At 41.1% G+C, this 22170-nt stretch overlaps 1 protein-coding gene across 6 annotated transcripts in view; it reads left to right on the top strand.

The window, feature by feature from the left end:
- Nucleotides 1-22170, top strand: part of STON1 (stonin 1) — a 93392-nt gene that overhangs the window by 37897 nt on the left and 33325 nt on the right. For 5 of the 6 annotated variants that reach the window (XM_073339230.2, XM_073339231.2, XM_073339233.2 and 2 more), the window contains 3 exons: nt 7204-9177; nt 18698-18900; nt 20589-21019. In XM_073339230.2, coding sequence (XP_073195331.1) covers nt 7254-9177; nt 18698-18900; nt 20589-20663 — 2202 coding nt within the window. In that variant the 5' untranslated portion in view covers nt 7204-7253 and the 3' untranslated portion in view covers nt 20664-21019. Of the gene's footprint in view, nt 1-7203; nt 9178-18697; nt 18901-20588; nt 21020-22170 lie in introns of those variants that run through there. The other variant, XR_012158277.2, reaches the window with a different exon arrangement.

The raw sequence follows: 22170 nt of genomic DNA, 5'->3' as shown, positions 1-22170 counted from the left end.
GTACGGGACCCTCTTGAGCCTGGCAGTCGCCCCGCCGTGGCCATTGCTGCCCCACTCAGACCTGCTCTCCCAGGACCAGGGCCGCCTCCTCTACCCCAACCTAGCAGCACTCCACCTCACAGCATGGCTGCTCAATGGTTAGGCCAGGAGGAAAGAACGTGCTCAGAAGGGGTTCAGCACATTCTCTTGGAAAGTAGGTGACCCTCCATGCATCGAGTCTACTTGGCAAAGTGGTCTCGATTTTCCTGATGGGTAGCTGAGCAGGGCGTTTTGCCCATGGCTGCCCTGATCCAGCTCATTTTAGACTATCTCCTTCACCTTAGAGCCCAAGGGTTGGCGCCCTTGTCTGTCAAGGTGCACTTGGTGGCCATATCGGCATTCCACCCGCTGGTGCAGGGGCACATGGTATTCTCCCATGCTATGACTGGCCGATTCCTTAAAGGGGTTGGATCGCCTTTTCTCATATGTTAGGCCTCCAGTGCTGCAGTGGGACCTGAACTTGGTGCTGGCCCGCTGATGGGTCCCCCGTTTGAGCCGTTAGCTACGTGCTCCTGGTCGCATCTCTCGTGGAAGGTAGCCTTCCTGGTGGTGATCACATCTGCTAGATGGATCTTGGAACTCAGGGCCCTGACCTCTGAGCCCCCGTACACAGTGTTCCATAAGGACAAGGTCCAGCTCCGACTGCATCCTTCATTCCTTCCGAAGGTGGTCTCAGTCTACCACATGGGTCAGGACATTTTCCTGCTGGTCCTCTGCCCCAAGCCCCATGCATTCAGTGAGGAGCGCTGCCTCCATACGCTGGATGTGAGATGGGCTCTGGCCTTTTACCTGGAACGGACTAAGCCGTTCAGGAAGCCTTCGCAGCTGTTCATCGCCTCGGCCAAATGCATGAGGGTTTGGTCGATCTCCACTCAACGGCTCTCCAACTGGATCACCTCGTGCATCCAAACCTGTTATCACCTAGCAGGAATCCCTCCACTGTCGATTGTGAGAGCACACTCGACTAGGGCACAAGCCCCATCAGCTGCCTTTTTAGCCCATGTCCCCATTCAGTACATTTGCAGGACTGCCACATGGTCTTCAGTTCACATGTTCACCTCACATTATGCGATCGTCTCCCAGACAAATTTCCCCACTGTATTTTCCACTGAATGTATCCGATGAAGTGAGCTGTAGCTCACGAAAGCTTATGCTCAAAAAAATTTGTTAGTCTCTAAGGTGCCACAAGTACTCCTTTTCTTTTTGCAAATACATACTAACACGGCCGCTACTCTGAAACCAGACAAGGGAAGACGCCGGGTTCAGAAGAGCTGTGCTCTGCCCCGAGAATTTGTGAACTCCTACCCACCTCCAACAGATATAGCTTGGAATCATCTATTATGGAATATACATGAGCAATCATTCGAAGAAGAAAAGACAGTTACCTTTTCCATAACTCATGTTCTTCAAGATGTGTTGCTCATGTCTATCCCGCCCTCCTTCCCCTCTGTCAGAGTTGTCTGGCAAGAAGGAACTGAGGGTGGGGGGAGCGCGCAGCACCCCTTTTACCGCGCCATGGAGGCACCACTCCAGGGGTCGCTTGGGGCACTCCCCTATCGATACTGCTAGGGGAAAAACTTCCGGCACTGGTACACACGGCGAGCACGTGGAATAGACATGAACAACACATCTCGAAGAACACCAGTTACAGAAAAGGTAACTGTCTTTTTTTTGCAAAAAGAAAAGGAGTACTTGTGGCACCTTAGAGACTAACCAATTTATTTGAGCATGAGCTTTTCATGAGCTACTGCTCACTTCATTGGATGCATACCGTGGAAACTGCAGTAGACATTATATACACACAACCCCGACCTGGGATAGTCTATCTACTACCCAAGATCCATAAACCTGGAAATCCTGGGCGCCCCATCATCTTAGGCATTGGCACCCTGACAGCAGGATTGTCTGGCTATGTAGACTCCCTCCTCAGGCCCTACGCTACCAGCACTCCCAGCTACCTTCGAGACACCACTGACTTCCTGAGGAAACTTCAATCCATCGGCGATCTTCCTGATAACACCGTCCTGGCCACTATGGATGTAGAAGCCCTCTACACCAACATTCCACACAAAGATGGACTACAAGCCGTCAAGAACACTATCCCCGATAATGTCGCGGCTAACCTGGTGGCTGAACTTTGTGACTTTGTCCTTACCCATAACTATTTTACATTTGGGGACAATGTATACCTTCACATCAGCGTCACTGCTATGGGTACCCGCATTGCCCCACAGTATGCCAACATTTTTATGGCTGATTTAGAACAACGCTTCCTCAGCTCTCGTCCCCTAAAGCCCCTACTCTACTTGCGCTATATTGATGACATCATCTGGACCCATGGAAAAGAAGCCCTTGAGGAATTCCACCATGATTTCAACAATTTCCATCCCACCATCAACCTCAGCCTGGTCCAGTCCACACAAGAGTTCCACTTCCTGGACACTACAGTGCTAATAAACAATGGTCACATAAACACCACCCTATACCGGAAACCTACAGACCGCTATTCCTACCTACATGCCTCCAGCTTTCACCTTGACCACACCACACGGTCAATCGTCTACAGCCAAGCTCTGCGATACAACCGCATTTGCTCCAACCCCTCAGACAGAGACAAACACCTACAAGATCTCTATCAAGCATTCTTACAACTGCAATACCCACCTGCTGAAGTGAAGAAACAGATTGATAGAGCCAGAAGAGTTCCCAGAAGTCACCTACTACAGGACAGGCCTAACAAAGAAAATAACAGAATGCCACTAGCCGTCACCTTCAGCCCCCAACTAAAACCCCTCCAACGCATTATTAAGGATCTACAACCTATCCTGAGGGATGACCCAACACTCTCACAAATCTTGGGAGACAGGCCAGTCCTTGCCTACAGACAGCCCCGCAACCTGAAGCAAATACTCACCAACAACCACATACCACACAACAGAACCACTAGCCCAGGAACCTATCCTTGCAACAAAGCCCGTTGCCAACTGTGCCCACATATCTATTCAGGGGACACCATCACAGGGCCTAATAACATCAGCCACACTATCAGAGGCTCGTTCACCTGCACATCCACCAATGTGATATATGTCATCATGTGCCAGCAATGCCCCTCTGCCATTTACATTGGTCAAACTGGACAGTCTCTACGTAAAAGAATAAATGGACACAAATCAGATGTCAAGAATTATAACATTCATAAACCAGTCGGAGAACACTTCGATCTCTCTGGTCACGCAATCACCGACATGAAGGTCACTATCTTACAACAAAAAAACTTCAAATCCAGACTCCAGCGAGAAACTGCTGAATTGGAATTCATTTGCAAATTGGATACTATTAATTTAGGCTTAAATAGAGACTGGGAGTGGCTAAGTCATTATGCAAGGTAGCCTATTTCCCCTTGCTTTTTCCTACCCCCCCCCCAGACGTTCTGGTTAAACTTGGATTTAAACTTGGAGAGTGGTCAGTTTGGATGAGCTATTGCCAGCAGGAGAGTGAGTTTATGTGTGTGTGTGTGTGTTCCCGGGGGACCCGGGGGGGTGAGAAAGCATGGATCTGTGCTGGAAATGACCCACCTTGATTACCATGCACATTGTAGGGAGAGTGGTCAGTTTGGATGAGCTATTACCAGCAGGAGAGTGAGTTTGTGTGTGTATGGGGGTGGGGGGGGGTGAGAAAACCTGGATTTATGCTGGAAATGGCCCACCTTGATTATCATACACATTGTGAAGAGAGTGGTCACTTTGGATGGGCTATTACCAGCAGGAGAGTGAGTTTGTGTGGGGGGGTGGGGGCGGAGGGTTAGAAAACCTGGATTTGTGCTGGAAATGGCCCAACTTAATGATCACTTTAGATAAGCTATTACCAGCAGGAGAGTGAGTTTGTGTGTGTATGGGGGTGGGGGGGTAAGAAAACCTGGATTTGTGCTGGAAATGGCCCACCTTGATTATCATGCACATTGTAGGGAGAGTGGTCACTTTTGATAAGCTATTACCAACAGGAGAGTGAGTTTGTGTGTGTGGTTTTTTGGAGGGGGTGAGGGAGTGAGAGAACCTGGATTTGTGCAGGAAATGACCCACCTTGATTACCATGCACATTGTAGGGAGAGTGGTCACTTTGGATGAGCTATTACCAGCAGGAGAGTGAGTTTGTGTGTGTATGGGGGTGGGGGGGGTGAGAAAACCTGGATTTATGCTGGAAATGGCCCACCTTGATTATCATACACATTGTGAAGAGAGTGGTCACTTTGGATGGGCTATTACCAGCAGGAGAGTGAGTTTGTGAGGGGGGGGCAGAGGGTGAGAAAACCTGGATTTGTGCTGGAAATGGCCCAACTTGATGATCACTTTAGATAAGCTATTACCAGCAGGACAGTGGGGTGGGAGGAGGTATTGTTTCATGGTCTCTGTGTGTATATAATGTCTACTGCAGTTTCCACGGTATGCATCCGATGAAGTGAGCTGTAGCTCACGAAAGCTCATGCTCAAATAAATTGGTTAGTCTCTAAGGTGCCACAAGTACTCCTTTTCTTTTTGCAAAGACAGACTAACACGGCTGTTACTCTGAAACCTGTCTTTTTTTTTGTACATAATTCTACATTTGTAAGTTCAACTTTTATGATAAAGAGATTGCACTACAGTACTTGTATTAGGTGAATTGAAAAATACTATTTCTTTTGTTTACAGTCGAAATATTTGTAATAAAGAAAAAATATAAAGTGAGCACTGTAAACTTTGTATTTTGTGTTGTAATTGAAGTCAATATATTTGAAAATGTAGAAAACATCCAAAATATTTAAATAAATGGTATTCTATTATTGTTTAACTGCGTGATTAATTACGATTAATTTTTTTTAATTGCTTGACAGCCCTAGTTAAGAATGTTTTAAGTTTGTAAGGCCTAGCACTCAAAAGTTAGGAAATGCCAGTATTCAGCAAAATTAGGGTGGATTTTTATGGTGACAGCAAAACGCACATTCCTGATATCAAGCTGACTCCCACTCTTGCCAAGTTTCAAGTCCCTATTCCAAAGCATGAAGGTCCTAGAGCTTCTCAATGAAATGGTAGTAAGATTTTTTTTAAAAAAGGGCAAAACAACATAATCTTCTCTAGCTTTGCTCTGAGAAATAGCAGAGCTGTTTTAGCTAAAATTTTCAAAAAATAATTTTGTCTGAGTTAGACACCCTTCATGGAAAATTTCAGCCTGGATCGTTAAAGTTTGGCAAATATAAGGTCTGTTATCAGTTGCTTGTAAATGGACAATGTTAGATGGCCTTTCTTAGAGCTGTTTCTGCCAGCTCTCCCCATAAAGGATGTTGTTATTAGCTCTATTTACAATAAATTTTAGTATCCACAAAAATATGGTATACAGAATGTCATTTTATACTTTTAATATTAGAAATGTATTTATACTTCTGAAATGTTCATTTCATGCCACTACTACAAAAGCAAATTTAATGTGAACCATTTCAGACAACCACAGAACAAATTATATGTGGAATTTTCAGTCATATCTTGCTAACAATGTGCACATCCTGATGGTAAGAAGCCCTAAGGTGACCACATCTATTTACAGTACTTACAGAATAGAAAACTTTGTGTGGTTTGGGAAAAATTGGCTCACCATAGCATAGACAATGAAGATACTTTCTAACACCACAATTTGGTCTGAATGCTTCAGTCTTACTTTCTTGTAGTTTTGCTTAAGTTATTTATTCTTAACTGTCTTGAAGAACAAAAAGGCATGGATACTAAACTTAAGTGGGGACAAATCGTAGTATTTCCTTCAAAGCTGGCTTTCAACATCACAGGTGCAAAGGGCAAGAATAATATGTTTGTTCCCCACACTTTGGATGTGTTTCTTCCTACTGCTATTACCAACAACTATCATCAGAAAAAGAGCCAGCACAAAAGTCTAGTGGAGTGAGCATAACTTTTAGGTATTTGTTTGTAAATAAAATTATACATAGCACACACACCCTCCATGCACACATCCCTATGTTAAGAATGTTTTAAGGTTGTAAAGTGTAGCACTCAAAAGTTAGGAAATGCCAGAATTCAAGTTGCCTGTTCAACCTTAATATGCCCCCCCCATGATTATGTAATATGACAGTCTTTAATTACATTAATTACTTTTTTCCTCCATAGGACCCTTCCGTCCTGTCCCTCTGCACCTAGTCGTATGCATTTGAGTTCGACGGTTTCCTCCTCCTCCATACTGCCGAGGCATCAGTCTGACTGGCCTCAAATCTGCTCAACCCCTTGTTGGAGCATGTGAATTGTGGCTGGCACAGAACTCTGTGTGGGTAGATCAGACTCAGTATGGATGGAATGTTCAGGGAATTTTTCTGCCAGCCACAACAAACTTCTGAGATATGTAAATTTATATTTTCAGAGGCTTATAACTCAGCCAAATTTGGGTGAAATTTCAGAGACAGAAAAAGAGCATAGGGCATGAACCAGAGGTGGAGCAGATGCTAAAGTTAGGAACCATGGATTACAATGACTTCACTGACTTCCTTGCAACAGTTGAGGAAGAGTTAATGAAGCTTCCTCCATGCACACACATGCCCATCTACAAATGTTAAGTCTCTGCCCCAGAGCATGGAGGTGCCTTAGCTTCTCAGCAAAACAGTTGTAAGAATTTTTTAACATGGGCAAAGCAATGCATTTTTCTCCTAGCCTCCATCTTGGAAACAGATGAGCCATTTTTGCTGAACTTTCCCAAAAAATTCATCATGAGGCAGATACCCAGCATGAAAATTTCAGCTCAAACAGTTATTTTGCCAAAGATAACAGAACCTTCTAATTGAAAATGTTAGGCAACCTTACCTATAGGTATTTCTGTCAGCTCCACTTACAGTGTTTGTGTGTGTGTGTGTGTGTGTGTGTGTGTATCAAATGTTCAAAGCTGTCCGCTAAGTTTGGGTGCCCAATTTGTGACAGCAATTGGAGGTCTGTGGCAGTACTTTAAAAATGTCTGCTCAGTACTTTAAAAATCAAGCCTAAGGTGACTCAGGTTGTGCATCCAGAAATTGAGGCACCCAAAACTGGATGCTCATGAAAATTTAGGCCTTATGAAATTTGAATGTTGTAAGTTTTTTTCAAAAGTAATTGCATTTATTTCTTATTACGTCTGTTCTTGTTTTGTGTTATTTCTCAACAGATGACTCAGAGGTGATACCTGTATAAGTGTTTCAAGTTTTTTCCTACAAGATGTGTTCCACATATCCAACAAACTGGGTCACTTTTGATGATGAACCCCTGTCTCAATCTCCTCAAAAATCAGTGGAAAATAGTAATACCTGTAAAGCAAATGGTCTTAATCTCAATCTTGCTAATATGCATGAATCTTCAAGTAGGTCAACTTCTACAAACAGAACTCCACTTTCTTCTCCTGTAGCTGACTTTTACTTAAATCCTGGACCTCCTCGTAACTCTCCACTTTCTACACCTACCAGAGAATATCCAGGAAGTCGCTGTATCCCCAAATCAGGAATTCACATCCTTTATCCTATTCCTGAACTGTCATCAAACATTAACCTTCACCCACCACCTGGGACTTGTTCTTCCTTAGCTTTTCAGAAACTGAGCACTGCACCTAATGATAATCCACCTAAGATTTTAGTCTCTAAACAAGGAGTCCCGGGTGAAATAAATCCTACTTACCAAGAAAGCTGCAATAAATTAGAAGATCAGTTGGAATTGGAACGCTTCCAATATTTTCAGAATGACTGTGCTTTTTCAAGTCTATTTTGGAAAGAGGGGTGTTCAACTAGCATGTCTCCCTATAATGTTGACACACAAAGAAAGGATAAAAAGCTTTGCAGAAGTATTTGCCGTCCTAAAGAAAAAGACACTTGCCATGATCAGAAAAGTCTCAATCAGAATTCCTTCAGTTATATCTGTGAAAGGCTTGAACATTTGCAAACTGATACTTTGGGAAGCCTGTCTGCCTCCAGCTTACATGCATGGCATAATTTCTCTCCTTTCATTCCATACAGTCTCTTCAGGAGCCAGAAAAAAGATGGTTGGCCTTTCATGCTAAGAATTCCTGAGAAGAAGAATATGATGTCATCTCGGCAGTGGGGTCCTATTTATCTTAAAGTCCTACCTGGAGGCATTTTACAAATGTACTATGAGAAGGGCCTTGAAAAACCTTTTAAAGAATTCCAGCTCCAACCATACTGTAAACTGTCAGAACCCAAGCTAGAGAACTGTAGTGTTTCAGGAAAAATCCATACCGTGAAGATTGAATATGTGTCTTATACAGAGAAAAGAAAATACCACCCCAAAGCAGAAGTGGTCCATGAACCAGAGGTGGAGCAGATGCTAAAGTTAGGAACCATGGATTACAATGATTTCACTGACTTCCTTGCAACAGTTGAGGAAGAGTTAATGAAGCTTCCTGCCATTTGTAAGCAAAAGAGAAATTATGAGGAACAAGAAATTATACTAGAAATAGTGGATAAGTTTTGGGGGAAAGTCACTAAAACAGAAGGAAAACTTGTAGAAAGTGCTGTCATCACACACATTTATTGTATGTGTTTTGTGAATGGCAATACTGAATGCTTTTTTACTTTAAATGATCTAGCACTCCAGAAAAGAGATGAATTTTATTTTGACAAGGACCTGGAGAAGAAATGGATTGATATTCTTGACTACCATTTCCATAAGTGTGTCAAAACACATGAATTTGAGCAAACTAGAATTATTAAGTTTACACCATTGGATGCCTGTAGGTTAGAACTGATGCGTTTCAAGACACTGTATATTGGGCAAGACCTTCCATTTTCTTTAAAGGCTGCAGTAGTTGTTCAGGGAGCATACATAGAACTTCAGGCTTTTATAAACATGTCTTCTACTTCTCTGATTCCAGCACGTTTGCATTCCATGAAATACTGTGAAAATGTCATGATATGCTTTCCAGTTCCTGCACAGTGGATCAAAGCACTTTGGACCATGAATCTCCAAAGACAGAAGTCCCTAAAAGCAAAAATGAACAGAAAAACATGCCTTGGTTCTTTACATGAAGTTGAATCTGATCCTGTAATTCAGGTCTCAATTGGAACAGCAAAATATGAAAGTGCCTATAGGGCTGTAGTGTGGAAGATAGACAGACTTCCGGATAAAAACTCAAGTAAATATATTCTGCATTATCAAAATAGTATTTTTTGGGTACAGCTCTTCTACTGGAGGAGCCTGATTCTTCTCTCATGCTGATCTTATGTAACTTCACTGACTTTCCTAATTTACACTAGTGTAAGGGCCCAGTCCCAATGCAACTCCCATTGTCTTCAATGGGAGATGGACTGGGCCTTTTAATGAGAGGAGAATTTGACCTTAAATGTTTTTTCTAATGTGCAATTTCATCTTGATGGTGGTAGCTTCTTCTTCAATACTTGTACTACAGTAGTGCCTAGAGCCCGTAACTGTGACCAGGGCCCCATTGTTCTCAGCACTCTGTAAACCCATATTAAAAAATGGTTCCTGCCCATGAATATCATACAATTTAAAGAGACAAGACAGACAAAGGTGGGATGGGAATCAAAAACAGACCAGCATCACCGAGCTGGTCAGTGGCAGAGCTGGGACTAGAACCTCGGACTCTTAAGTTTATTGCATCTTCTTGCCAAGTTTTAGTGTCAGTGTAGTTAGAAGGTGATGTAGTCAATCTCCCTTGGTGTCCAGAGGTCTATTGAGTTTCAACATTGACATGTTTGCTTTCCTTGTGAAAGCACAGCCATCTAGTACCACGTTTGTGAACTAACTAATATTCTAAGTTTGTATTCATAGAAAAATATAAACACTGACACCACAGTGCCTTCGGTTATATTCCTTCTCTGTGGTCGTCATACCTTAAATAAATGCTCACTGCAAAAAAAAAAAAAAAAGTGAACTAAGCTTTAATTAGGGCTGTCAAGCAATTAAAAAAAATTAATTGTGGTTAATCGTGCGATTAAAAAAGTTAAGCATGATTAATCGTGCTGTTAAACAATAATAGAATACCATTTATATAAATGTTTTGGATGTTTTCCACATTTTCAATATATTGATTTCAATTATAACATAGAATACAAAGTGTACAGTGCTCTCTTTATATTTATTTTTTATTATAAATATTTGCACTGTAAAAATACAAGAAATAGTATTTTTCAGTTTACTTAGTACAAGTACTGTAGTGCAAACTCTATCATGAAAGTTGAACTTACAAATATAGAGTTATGTCCAAAAGTAATTGGATTCCTACAAGTCCACTCATTCCTATTTCTTATTCAGCCAATTGCTCAAACAGTTTTGTTTACATTTGCAGGAGATAATGGTCCCACTTCTTGTTCACAATGTCACCTGATAGTGAGAGCAGGCATTCGCATGGTACTGTTGTGGCCAGTGTTGCAAGATATTTACGTGTCAGATGCACTAAAGATTTTTGTGTCTCTTCATGCTTCAACCATCATTCCAGAGGACATGTGTCAATTCTGCTGATGGGTTGTGCTCGATAATGATCCAAAGCAGTGCAGACCAACGCATGTTCATTTTCATCATCTGAGTCAGATGTCACCAGCAGAAGGTTGATTTTCTTTTTTGGTGATTCGGGTTCTATAGTTTCGGAGTGTTGCTCTTTTAAGACTTCTGAAAGCATCCTGCACACCCCATCCCTCTCAGATTTTGGAAGGCACTTCTGATTCTTAAATCTTGAGTTGCATGCTGTAGCTATCTTTAGAAATCTCGCATTGGTACCTTCTTTGTGTCTTGTGAAATCTGCAGTGAAAGTGTTCTTAACACAAACAACATGCTGGGTCATCGTCTGAGACTGTTATAACATGAAATATATGACAGAATGCGAGTAAAACACAGAGCAGGAGACACAAAATTCTCCCCCAAGGAGTTCAGTCACAAATTTAATTAACACATTATTTCTTTAATGAGCATCATCAGCATGGAAGCCTGTCCTCTGGAATGGTAGCCGAAGCATGAAGGGGCATACAAATGTTTAGCATATCTGGCATGTAAATACCTTGCAACGCTGGCCATGCGAACGTCTGTTGTCACTTTCAGGAGACATTGTAAATAAGAAATTGGCAGCATTATCTCCTGCAAATGTAAACAAACTTGTTTGTTTTAGCGATTGGCTGAACAAGAAGTAGGACTGAGTGGACTTGTAGGCTCTAAAGTTTTACATTGTTTTGTTTTTTAGTGCAGTTATGTAACAAAAAATAATCTACATTTGTAAGTTGCGCTTTCACAATAATCAGATTGCACTATGGTACTTTTATGAGGTGAATTGAAATAAATTATTTCTTTTATCATTTTTACAGGGCAAATATTTGTAATAAAAATAATATAAAGTGAGCTGTGTACATTTTGTATTCTGTGTTATAACTGAAATCAATATATTTGAAAATGTAGAAAACGTCAAAAAAATTTATATACATTTCAATTGGTATTCTGTTGTTTAACAGTGCAATTAAAACTGCAATTAATTGCAATAAATTTTTTAAATTGCGATTAATTTTGTTGAGTTAATTGTGTGAGTTAACTGCATTTAATCGACAGCCCTACTTTTAATCATACACATAGAAATTGTTCATTTTTTCCACTGGGGAAACCAGTTAACTTTATTTCATTCAGGAAAAATAGAATTTTTTAAAAAGAGAAAAATATGAATAAAGATTCATTTTTAAAAACCTTATTTTTAGTGACAGTTTCAGATTAATAGAACAATGCATTATTTTCATGAGGCATAAAAAAGACTAAAAAATATCTTGCTCTGTCTTAGTAAGTGCTGGAGAATGAAGGCCCCTTGGATATGCATTGTGTATGTGAGGCTTTTGGAATATTTTGTGCAAGGCAATGACAACGATTACATTCTCTTGTATGTACACCATTTTCAGAAATTATACCTTCTAGAAATATGGGTGCAAGAAGGTAGATTAACAAATGGATCAAAATAGCAAGATATCTTATATTTTACCACCTAGCAGTTCAAATTACATCTTGAAAAAGCCCAGCAAAACTTTAACCCTGTTAAGTGCAGCTTTCATTTATACTTTAGTACAAAGTCACCACCTCCAATCAACAGCCTTCCCTGTTAGACCCTCCATCACTCAAAAGTTTAAATTCTAAACTGTTTTTTAAAAAAGCAGATAAACTCTTTAATGTAGTTCTTTCCCATTTTTAGCTTTTATATCCTATATCTATAGCCCTTTATAAGCATGCTCATGGTTTAAAATAATTAGGATGTTAAATTTTCCCAGTTTGATATTGTGTGTGTGTGTGTGTGTGTGTGAGGGAGAGAGAGATTCTTGTAATGGAAATATAGAACAGACACACAAAGAAGGGAAATATTACATTTAAATTGCTTCAACCAGTATGTGAACTGCATATGCACCTGCCTACTGTTTGAAATTTCATCTCTAAATGTACTTTTTCTGTTTAGGATAGCTCTTTTCTTCCAAAGTGCTACCCATTGAAAATGGAGTAGAATAGAATGAATGAAAAAATGTGTTCCATTTCTTAATAAAGGTGCTGATGACATTGAGAAAACAATGTACAAATAGATTTCTAGTAAATATGCCCTCCCCTATCCCCCCCCAGTGAAAAAAGTTAAATGTGGACAAAATTCTGGTTACTGTAATTAGTGTGCTATATCCCATTGAAGACAATGGGCTTCCTTGCATGGATAAGGTGCACAGGATTTGGTCCTATGGCAGTAAAGTCACTGTGAGAATGTGTGTTCTCACAGTGTTACCAGCAGATAAGAATCAGATTAGTATATTGTTTTAAAAAATATATTAACTAATGACATTGCATTAAATACTCTTGCACATTTGGTAGAATTAGAGGCTGTATCCTTTATAGAGTGCAGTCACTAAAGGATGAGATCTCACACACATGAGTAGTTCTGGCATTTCATCCATTACAGGGCACTGATACCCACTATAGAAAGACTGACCCACAAACTCAGGTACAGGGAGGCTATCAGGTTCGTTCCAGCCCAGCTTACCACTCCCTTTGAGTAGGGAAAGGCCATAAGAGTGTCTGGCTGGAAAGACATGACACATGGTGCTTTTGAGAAGGCTGGGCTTCATGCCCAAAGGTCACAGGACTGGACTGAATATCTCCTGAGCAATTTTTCAATTTGTTAACTTATTTTTCTTTTGTTTTATAAACTCTTGAGGAAAAGACTCTGCAGATAGACAGCAACTACTTGGTGTGATGAATCTATTCACCAGCTTAGAATGGTCTATCAGTGTATGGATGACAAAAGTACAAGTGCAGTAAAGTACTACATTGATTTTTACAGTTGGTCCAAAATGTAGCTTGTATCTACCACATAGAAGATTCTAGTAAGGTATACAGGGTTGAGAAGCAATTTTCTACTAGAAGTGCCTAACTTTTGTCTTTGATCTGTGGCTCGTAGTTTATAGTTCCATCCTGGCATCCTCTTTCAGTTGCCTTGCTTTTGACTATCTTCCAGAATAACTAGGGTTCATGACAGATACTCCCCTCTCTGCCTTTCCAGCCATTCAGGCAGCCTCCCTGCTTTCAAGTGAGAGACCCCGAGGAAACTGAGGGATGAAACTGGGGCTAGAGAGTGTTGAGCACTTGACAAGGGGAGAGGGAAGGAGTTGCAACATCAGCAAATGCTATGGGTGATGAGGAAGCAGCTCAGGTCAGGCTGTGAGAAAGGACTGAAGATGGAAAGAGACATAAAAGGGAGGGATAAAAATTATTGTTAATTATTTGTATTACTGTACCACCTAAGTGCCCTAGTCATGGACCAGGACCCCGTTGTGGTAGGTGCTGTACAAACACAGAGCAAAAAATGGCTCCTGCCCCAAGGAGCTTACAGTCGAGTATAAAACAAGAGACAACAGATGAATAAAGACTGACATGAGAGAACAAGGAGACAATATTGGCCACTATGATAGGTAGGGCCGTACCAAATTCATGGCTGTGAAAAACATGTCACGGAATGTGAAATCAGACTTCCCCCATGAAATATAGCTATTGGAGGGCAGGGCTGGGGTGCCCCAGCCTGGGGCTACCATTCACCGGGCTCCAGCTGCTAGTTTGCTGGGCTGGGTAGGGATAGGACTTCCTCTTCCCCTGCACAGCCGCTCTTCGGTGGAGATCAGACCCACCTCCAGGTCTCTCTCCTAGTTGCAGGAAGCTCTGCAGCCTCCCAGCTCTGAAGGCAGAGCAGAGGGTGGCAAGCCCACGCCTCCATTTTGGGTCAGGACCCCCCTGGTTAAAAAACGGAAATTTCAGATGTAAAACCTGAAAATGTGAAATTGACCAATTTAAAAACTCTGGCCATGAAGTTGACCAAAATGGACTGTGAATTTGATAGGGCCCCCGTAACAGGCATTAGTCTCAGCACACTAGTGGCCTAACCATTGTCAAGTTTTTTATAGGTTTCATGGCAATGGAGAGTTTTAAGCAAGGTTTTGAAATATGATAATGAGATAGCTTTGTGGGTGTTTATGGGGAGATCCTCCAAAGTGTGAAGGGCAGCATGGGAGAAAGCTCAAAAATTTAACAAGTGGGAATTGGGAGCTGGGCAGTTCAGAGGCAGGAATTAACATCTAAATAGCAAACAAGAGATTAAAAATGATGGGAGTATGGGGGAATGGAAACTGAAGGAGGAAGAAGGGAAATAATAGAATGCAAAGGTGAAGGGAACTGATAAAGAAGAAAGAATGGACAGTAAGGTGGAAAGCTTGTGGAGAGAATTGAGAATATTGATGGACTGGGGAGAAATGATTGTTTTTTCTGGTGGGGTACCAGTGTCCAGTTTATCAGTATAACTATTTTGCTAAATCACACAACAAAAATAGTTTTACTTGTCCATATATCAAGTATAGACCAGGCCTAAAATGTTTGATATTGCAGGCCTTCTTCATACTGAGTAGCATGTAGATAAGTTGGTAAGTGCTACTTAGTATTAAGTGCTGCAGAATTAGACCCTTAATTAATTAATTATAAAATGTTATATAAATTATAGATGTCTTTTGTAATACTTTAAATTTCCTCCCATTATTTTGTTGGTCTGATTTTTTTTTGAGAGAGAGAGAAATTTTTAGGAACTAGGTATTTTTGTTTAGCACCTACAATTATAGATACAAGACTTTTTTCCCCCTTGCACTATTTATACAACTAATATCTTGTTATGGTATTTGGTAAGGATTAAAGCTGTGTATTTTATAAAGTAAAAATACAAACAAGATGAATGGAAGAATGCCTAAACAAGACACCAAAGAAAGAATTAGAGAGTTATATGTATTATCTGGTTGGTTGATGGGTATCTGCCTTGATACAAATCTCATTAAAAGAAATCTGAAAAGTTTGAGAGTGGACTTAGCAGTGAATTTCTTGTGCTGCTTCTGGATGGCAGTCCTCAGAATTCTGCACTTAGACAAGATCTAATAATCTAAACCTGGTTTATGCTACATGTGCATTTAGTCAAATAAGGATTCAAACACAATATCAAGGGGAGCAAAGATAACTTTTAGTAAAAGATTACATATAAAACAACACTTTAAAATATTAATGTATATTTTACAAGGTACAAACAATCAAGGAGAGCACATGCCCTACCAGTGTGATTGCATACCTGCAGTTCTGAACATTTGGCCCAAGGATGTGTTTGCATTCCATGTAATTGGGGTTGGTCCTGCTTGGAGCAGGAGGTTGGATTAGATGACCTCCTGAGGTCTCTTCCAGCCCTAATCTTCTATGATTCTATGTGTATTGGAATGAATCAGCATGGGGGAAAAGCTGTCTGTAGTCAGGATTTTTTCTCAACAGATTATTTTTATAGCAAAAAAGCAAAATAAATTAACCCAAGTAGGGGACGGGACATAGGAGAGGAGAACAAAGGGAAACCTCCCCAATTTGGGATTCAGCTCAGTCACATGATCTTCATGGTATATCCCAATCTTCCAGAAGACATTTCCCATCCCCTTCCCCTCTTCTCTCCCAAGCAGCCAATAAATAGCCCATCCCCACAACACCTAAAGAGGGAATGGGCAAGTTGAGTTGAGGATAACTCCTTATTCACCAAAGGACCAGGTTATACCTGCCACCCCCCCCACCCCCCGACATACAATGCCTTCAGGAATGGTGGTATCAAAAATTAATATGCATATGCAAGGAAAATAGATATACAAGAAATATTTTAATTAATATTCTTACTTCAAACTGGAGTTAAAATGAGGGAGCGGTAGGTTTAACTAGATTTTTCTTTTGGGAAATTTGCAGCTAAGTAGTTTTAATAAAAATACATGTATATACTTTATAGATAAATGTGACTCCTTCAGACCATCAAAATTGGTCAAATACATGTTATTTTCTAAAAATTATTTTAAGATGTTCGGCTTGCTAGAGACATTATGGGTGGACTTTTCAATTCCTTGGGAATTTTACCATTGACTTCAGTGAGTGCAGAGTTAGGCCAGTGCTGAGTGCCTTTGAAAATCCTATTTTATATGCCAGATTTCATGCTGGATTTTGTTCACACCAAACTAAACACCCTGAAAATATGGGCTCGTAGTGGAAGTTCTGACTGAGATTTAATTATAGTGTCATAAATATAGATAATGATCTTACTGATCTCAATAAAAGATTTGGGATAAGAGTTGGTTAACAACAAGGTCTTGAGTAAGGCTTCAAGATATCTGAAATATTTCTGAAATACTTTAAAAATGTTACATTTAAGTATATCTATACTCCATATGACAGTCTAAGGTTGTAAGAACTGATTAATACAAGTACTAGATATTCAGAACTAACAAGAGAGAAACTCTGTTTCCTGATGACTGTGGTTACTTTTAGAAAGTAAAGGTCACTTTATTTCCCCTCCTCCTATTTTATTAAGATAGGTAAATCAGTTTTCATTTACCTTCTCACAATGCATTGATACTGTAGGTAATTGCTTTGACTCCTTTCTTTCAAAGGTCCATTTTTACCCTATGAATTGTTGATGATGTTGTGAATGTAAGCTCTATGTGTTGATGACATCCACATGACAAATAATGCTAAGCATATCATCTTTTTCTTTACCTTCACATAAATTTGATTTCATCCTCCCTGTTTAGTGGTTGCCATTGAGAAATGTAAATTCATAAAGAATAAGCACTTCTATGCTGCAGGGTGATATGTCATTCACTGTCATGGATGAAATCTAAACCTACAGTCCCATTCACAAAGTATGGTCAGTCCTTTTTGTAACAATGCTTTCCTGCCTGAAGCCAAGCTGTGGTTAAAGTACACAGTTCCTCTCTATACTGACACTGCACGTGCTTTAACAAGCACTGGGGAGGAAGAAGAGGCAGCACTACCACCTAGTTTGCTCTGAAGACTTTGCAGAGGAAGCTGTGATGTAAAAGATTCTTTTCATTCCAATATTTTGCTTGAACTCACAAAGCAAACTTGTTGATTTCAATGTCTTTGGAAATCTAGCTGCTCACCCTGAAGTGCTTGTGTGCCAATGGATGGAAAAATGAACTCCCCTGCCTCTCCCAAGTTATTTTAAAAAACTGAATTTATAGGATCCAGAGCCAGATTAAGGCAATTTGGGGCATACTGCAACACATGCCCCCTCCCCACCATGGCTCTACCCCCATGCAGCAGCTGGGGGCCCCATGCAATTGAAAAGAGTCAGGGATGGTGGCATGAGATTCCTCCTCCCCCAATTTTGGATTTTTGGAGCTCCCCCACATCTTGGAGAGGCCAGGGTAGCAGCAGGTCCCCACACATTTATCTCAGCAGTTGGGGTGTACCTGCTTGGATGGGTGGTGTTCTGTACTTCACTCTTGTCCTCCTGCCACGCACATTATAATCTGCTAGGGCAGTGTTGGCAAGTTGCCCAGAGCAGTGGGTCTTGGGCCATGTCTACCCGATAGATACTACAGAAGCATAGTGACAGCACCATAGCTATGTTGCTGTATACTCTTAGCATAGATGCAGACTACAGCAATGGAAAGTGTTTTTCTGCCACTGTAGGAATTCCATGTCCTCCAGCAACTGGGAGCATTCGATCTAGCTGTGTCTCACTGAGCAGTAGGTTGGCATAGCTATGGCGCTCAGGGGTGTGGATTTTTCACACCCCTGAGCGCCATAGCTATGTTGATATAATTTTAAGTGTAGACCAAGCCTCAGAGTTTAACACTCCATTGAGATACATGGGGTAATTCATCCATCTGAGGGCTATTGTTTCAGACTGTTGGCAGACAGCACAGCATGGTTACACTTGGGTCATATTTTCAAGCTTTTCTTCACACCCATGCGAGATAGAAATTGAATTATTTTAAAAATGAAAGCTGAGATTCTAATGTAATCATTTAAATCCAGGTTTATGGTGTCCATCCAGCTCTCAATGTATGTGGTGACTTTTGTGAAAACTGATTTGAAAAAACTATGATGACTGCTATAGAAATGTGTTGAAATAGGCAGAAAATGATAACCGGTATAATCTTGTGCCTAGATACCAAGTGATTAGGCACTTTATAAATAGCTAGACAGATGATAGAGTAATCTTGCATTATGTAATAACTACAGTTTACTAAAAGATAGCACTACCATACCCAGTTAACAGATTAACCATGTATTAAAAATGGAGAGAAAATAATGAACTGTGATTTTTCCTTTCAAAGGCCCATATCATCCATACAGTCTGTCTTACAAACTAGAACTTGGATCAGACCAGGAAATACCTTCTGACTGGTATCCATTTGCAACTGTACAGTTTGTCATGCTTGATGCGTGTGCCTCAGGGACTGAAGTAAAATCGCTGGGCATAGAGTGTGATGTTCAGCCCCAGAAACATTTGAACCAGAAAACTTGCTACAACTGCCAGGTATTCTTCACTTCTTTGCTTTTTGCAATCTTTTTGTTCTAATACACCATTTACAAAGTATGTGTAGGGCTCTACTAAATTCACGGCCATGAAAAACGCACCATGGACTGTGAAATCAGACCTCCCCCATGAAATGTAGTTTTTGGAGGGGAAGGAGAGGGTGGGTGCCCCAGCCAGGTGCTCCTACCATTCACCAGGCTCCAGCTGCCAGTTCATGGGCTGGGGAGGGACAGGACTTCCTCTTCCCCTGCACGGCCACTCTTGCGGGGAGATCAGACCCACCTCTGGTTATCTTCCACAGCTGCAGGAAGCTCTGCAGCTGCCCAGCTCTGAAGGCAGTGCAGAAGTGAGGGTGGCAATCCCGTGCTCACCCTACGACCCCTCCATGCCTGCATTTTCATTCAGGACCCTCACAATTAAAAAACTGAAATTTCAGATGTAAACATCTAAAAACATGAAATTGACCAAAATGGACAGTGATTTTGGTAAGACCCTGTGATAAATATAAAGAGAAGGGTAACCACCTTTCTGTATACAGTGCTATAAAATCCCTCCTGGCCAGAGGCAAGACTCTTTCACCTCTAAAGGGTTAAGAAGCTAAGGTAACTTCACTGGCACCTGACCCAGAATGACCAATGAGGGGACAAGATGCTTTCAAATCTGGAGGGGGTTGGGGATAAAGGGTTCTGTCTGTCTGTGTGATGCTTTTGCCGGGAACAGATCAGAAATTCAAGCCTTTCAACTCCTGTTAAGTTAGTAAGTAATCTAGCTAGAAAATGCATTAGATTTTCTTTTGTTTAATGGCTGGTAAAATAAGCTGTGCCGGAGGGAATGTATATTCCTGTTTTTGTGTCTTTTTGTAACTTAAGGTTTTGCCTAGAGGGATTCTCTATGTTTTGAATCTGATTACTCTGTAAGGTATTTACCCTCCTGATTTTACAGATGTGATTCTTTTACCTTTTCTTTAATTAAAATTCTTCTTTTAAGAACCTGATTGATTTTTCATTGTTCTTAAGCTCCAAGAGTTTGGGTCTGTGGTCACCTGTACCAATTGGTGAGGATTCTTATCAAGCCTTCCCCACGAAAGGGGGTGTAGGGCTTGGGGGGATATTTTGGGGGAAGATGTCTCCAAGTGGTCTCTTTCCCTGTTCTTTGTTTAAAATGCTTGATGGAGGCAGCATACTGTTCAAGGACAAGGCAAAGTTTGTAACTTGGGGAAGTTTTTAACCTAAGCTGGTAAGAATAAGCTTAGGGGTCTTTCATGCAGGTCCCCACATCTGTACCATAGAGTTCAGAGTGGGGAAGGAACCTTGACAGGCCCTTAGCATGTGTGATTTACTTTTGAAGCATATGAGCTTGCATGCATTTTTTTTGTTGGCTTAATGGCTTTGAACACAGTAATTATTTAATAAAAGAATATCCTTGATCTGAACACATGATTCTTAGAGATGGGGCCCAAACCAGACCTGATAAACCAACTTCCCATTTCCCTACCAAACAAATTTTGGGTGTGGTGATTTGAAATTCATTGGATCTTGAGTCCTGTGTTTCAGGCCTCTACCTCTAGGGCTTGATTCTGCACCCACTGAAGTCCATGTTAAAAATCCCATTGACTTCAGTAATGCATGGTCATGCTTCTAATACCTAGTCATTTGCTAATGTTGTACATGTATATTTTCTAACCATAGGTTGAAATTGAAAAGAAGTGGATCAGGCTTGATGGAGAAGACCCAGATAAGGCTAGCACCTGCCTAATGCAGTAAAGGGAGACGAGGCACTTGTAATACATGGTTACGTGTTCTTTAAATATGAAAAAAATGGAGGAAAATGTTAGTGGGAATTAATTTCCATAGTAAATATTTGTTATTGTAAGAAAAAGTGCAATGATCTAGTGCAGGGGTCTCAAACATATGGCCTGCAGAATTATTTCCTGTGGCCCACTAGGAGGCGCCAACTCCACCGGCAGCCAAGTTCCCCTCCCCCACGCCTCTCCTCCCCCCCACCCTCTGAGCGCACCGTGTCCCCACTCCTCCACCTACCTCCCAGTGCTTCCTGCTGCCAAACAGCTGTTTGGACTTTCCAGGAGGGAGGGGGGAGGACTGGGGACATGGCACGCTCAGGGGAGGAGGCGGAGAAGAGGCAGGGCTGGGGCAGGGATTTGGGGAAGGGGTTGGAATGGGGGTAGGGTGGGAAGAGGCCTCATGGAAGGTATGGAGTGGGGGCAGGGCTGGGGGCAGAGTGGGGGGCTTTAACTGAAGTAATTCTAAAAGTAAATGCGTGTTTTGTCATTTGAGTGAAGTGCATTACTGAGTGTTTATATTTTATTAAAACCCCTCTTCGCATTACAGTTTTAAAAAAGTTAATACATTGACTTTTAATAGCATACTATATTACTCTTCATTTTTTTCATTTTTGACTATACTTTTGTATCATTGTATGAAAAGGTTTCAGTGATGCGGCCCTCGGGCCAATGTACTAGTTCTCATGTGGCCCTCGTAGTGATTTGAGTTTGAGATCCCTGATCTAGTGTATAATAAATGCAGCAGTTGAAAATCCACTGTTCACAATTTTTGTAATGCTTCTGGGTCTGATATTGCAAATTGTTAGTCATGTAATTAGCCTTAATTCAAGTGTGCAGCCCAGTATGGGATTACTGGTGTGAGTAAGCACTGATTGTACAGTTGTAAGTTTGCAGGACTGAGCCCTTAGTGTACAGATTGTGATATATTTATCTGCAAAGTACCTATTACTTGTGAACGGTCTCATGCTCCATGTTGAGAACTGTTACTATTCTAAAAGAATTGTCTGTTTGCCATATCGATATTTAACAATAAAAACATCCAAAATACTTATGGCACAAACCTGGGTAGGGTACAGCAGGATCAGTTGCACATTTGAATGTAGTTTGTAAATATGATCGTCTCCATGTTTGTGAACAGCACAAGCATACGCTTATTTCCCATTAAGAGTTTCCACATAACGTAGAGTGAGAGAACTTCCTCAGGAATAAAACTCCTAATTCTCTCCCTCCAGGGGCTGTAAATGTTGCTCTCTCACTGTTTCCTCTAGGATTGTTCAATGCAAAGTCTCAGACAGTCTTGATTGAAATTCCCATGCCAAGGTGAGGCTAATCTATTTCAGTGCCTCGGAGAGTGAACAGGGCCTGACCCTCAGCTGACATAAATCAGCGTAGCTCCATTAAGTTCAATGCAGCTTTGCCAATTTACACCAGTTGACATCTGGCCTTATGAGTTATAAAAGTGGCTAATC

This window comes from Lepidochelys kempii, chromosome 3, assembly GCF_965140285.1.
Source record: "Lepidochelys kempii isolate rLepKem1 chromosome 3, rLepKem1.hap1, whole genome shotgun sequence".
Taxonomy (NCBI): Eukaryota; Metazoa; Chordata; order Testudines; family Cheloniidae; genus Lepidochelys; species Lepidochelys kempii.
The sequence above is the reverse complement of the archived record's forward strand: the minus strand, read 5'-3'. Positions and strand labels throughout refer to the sequence as shown.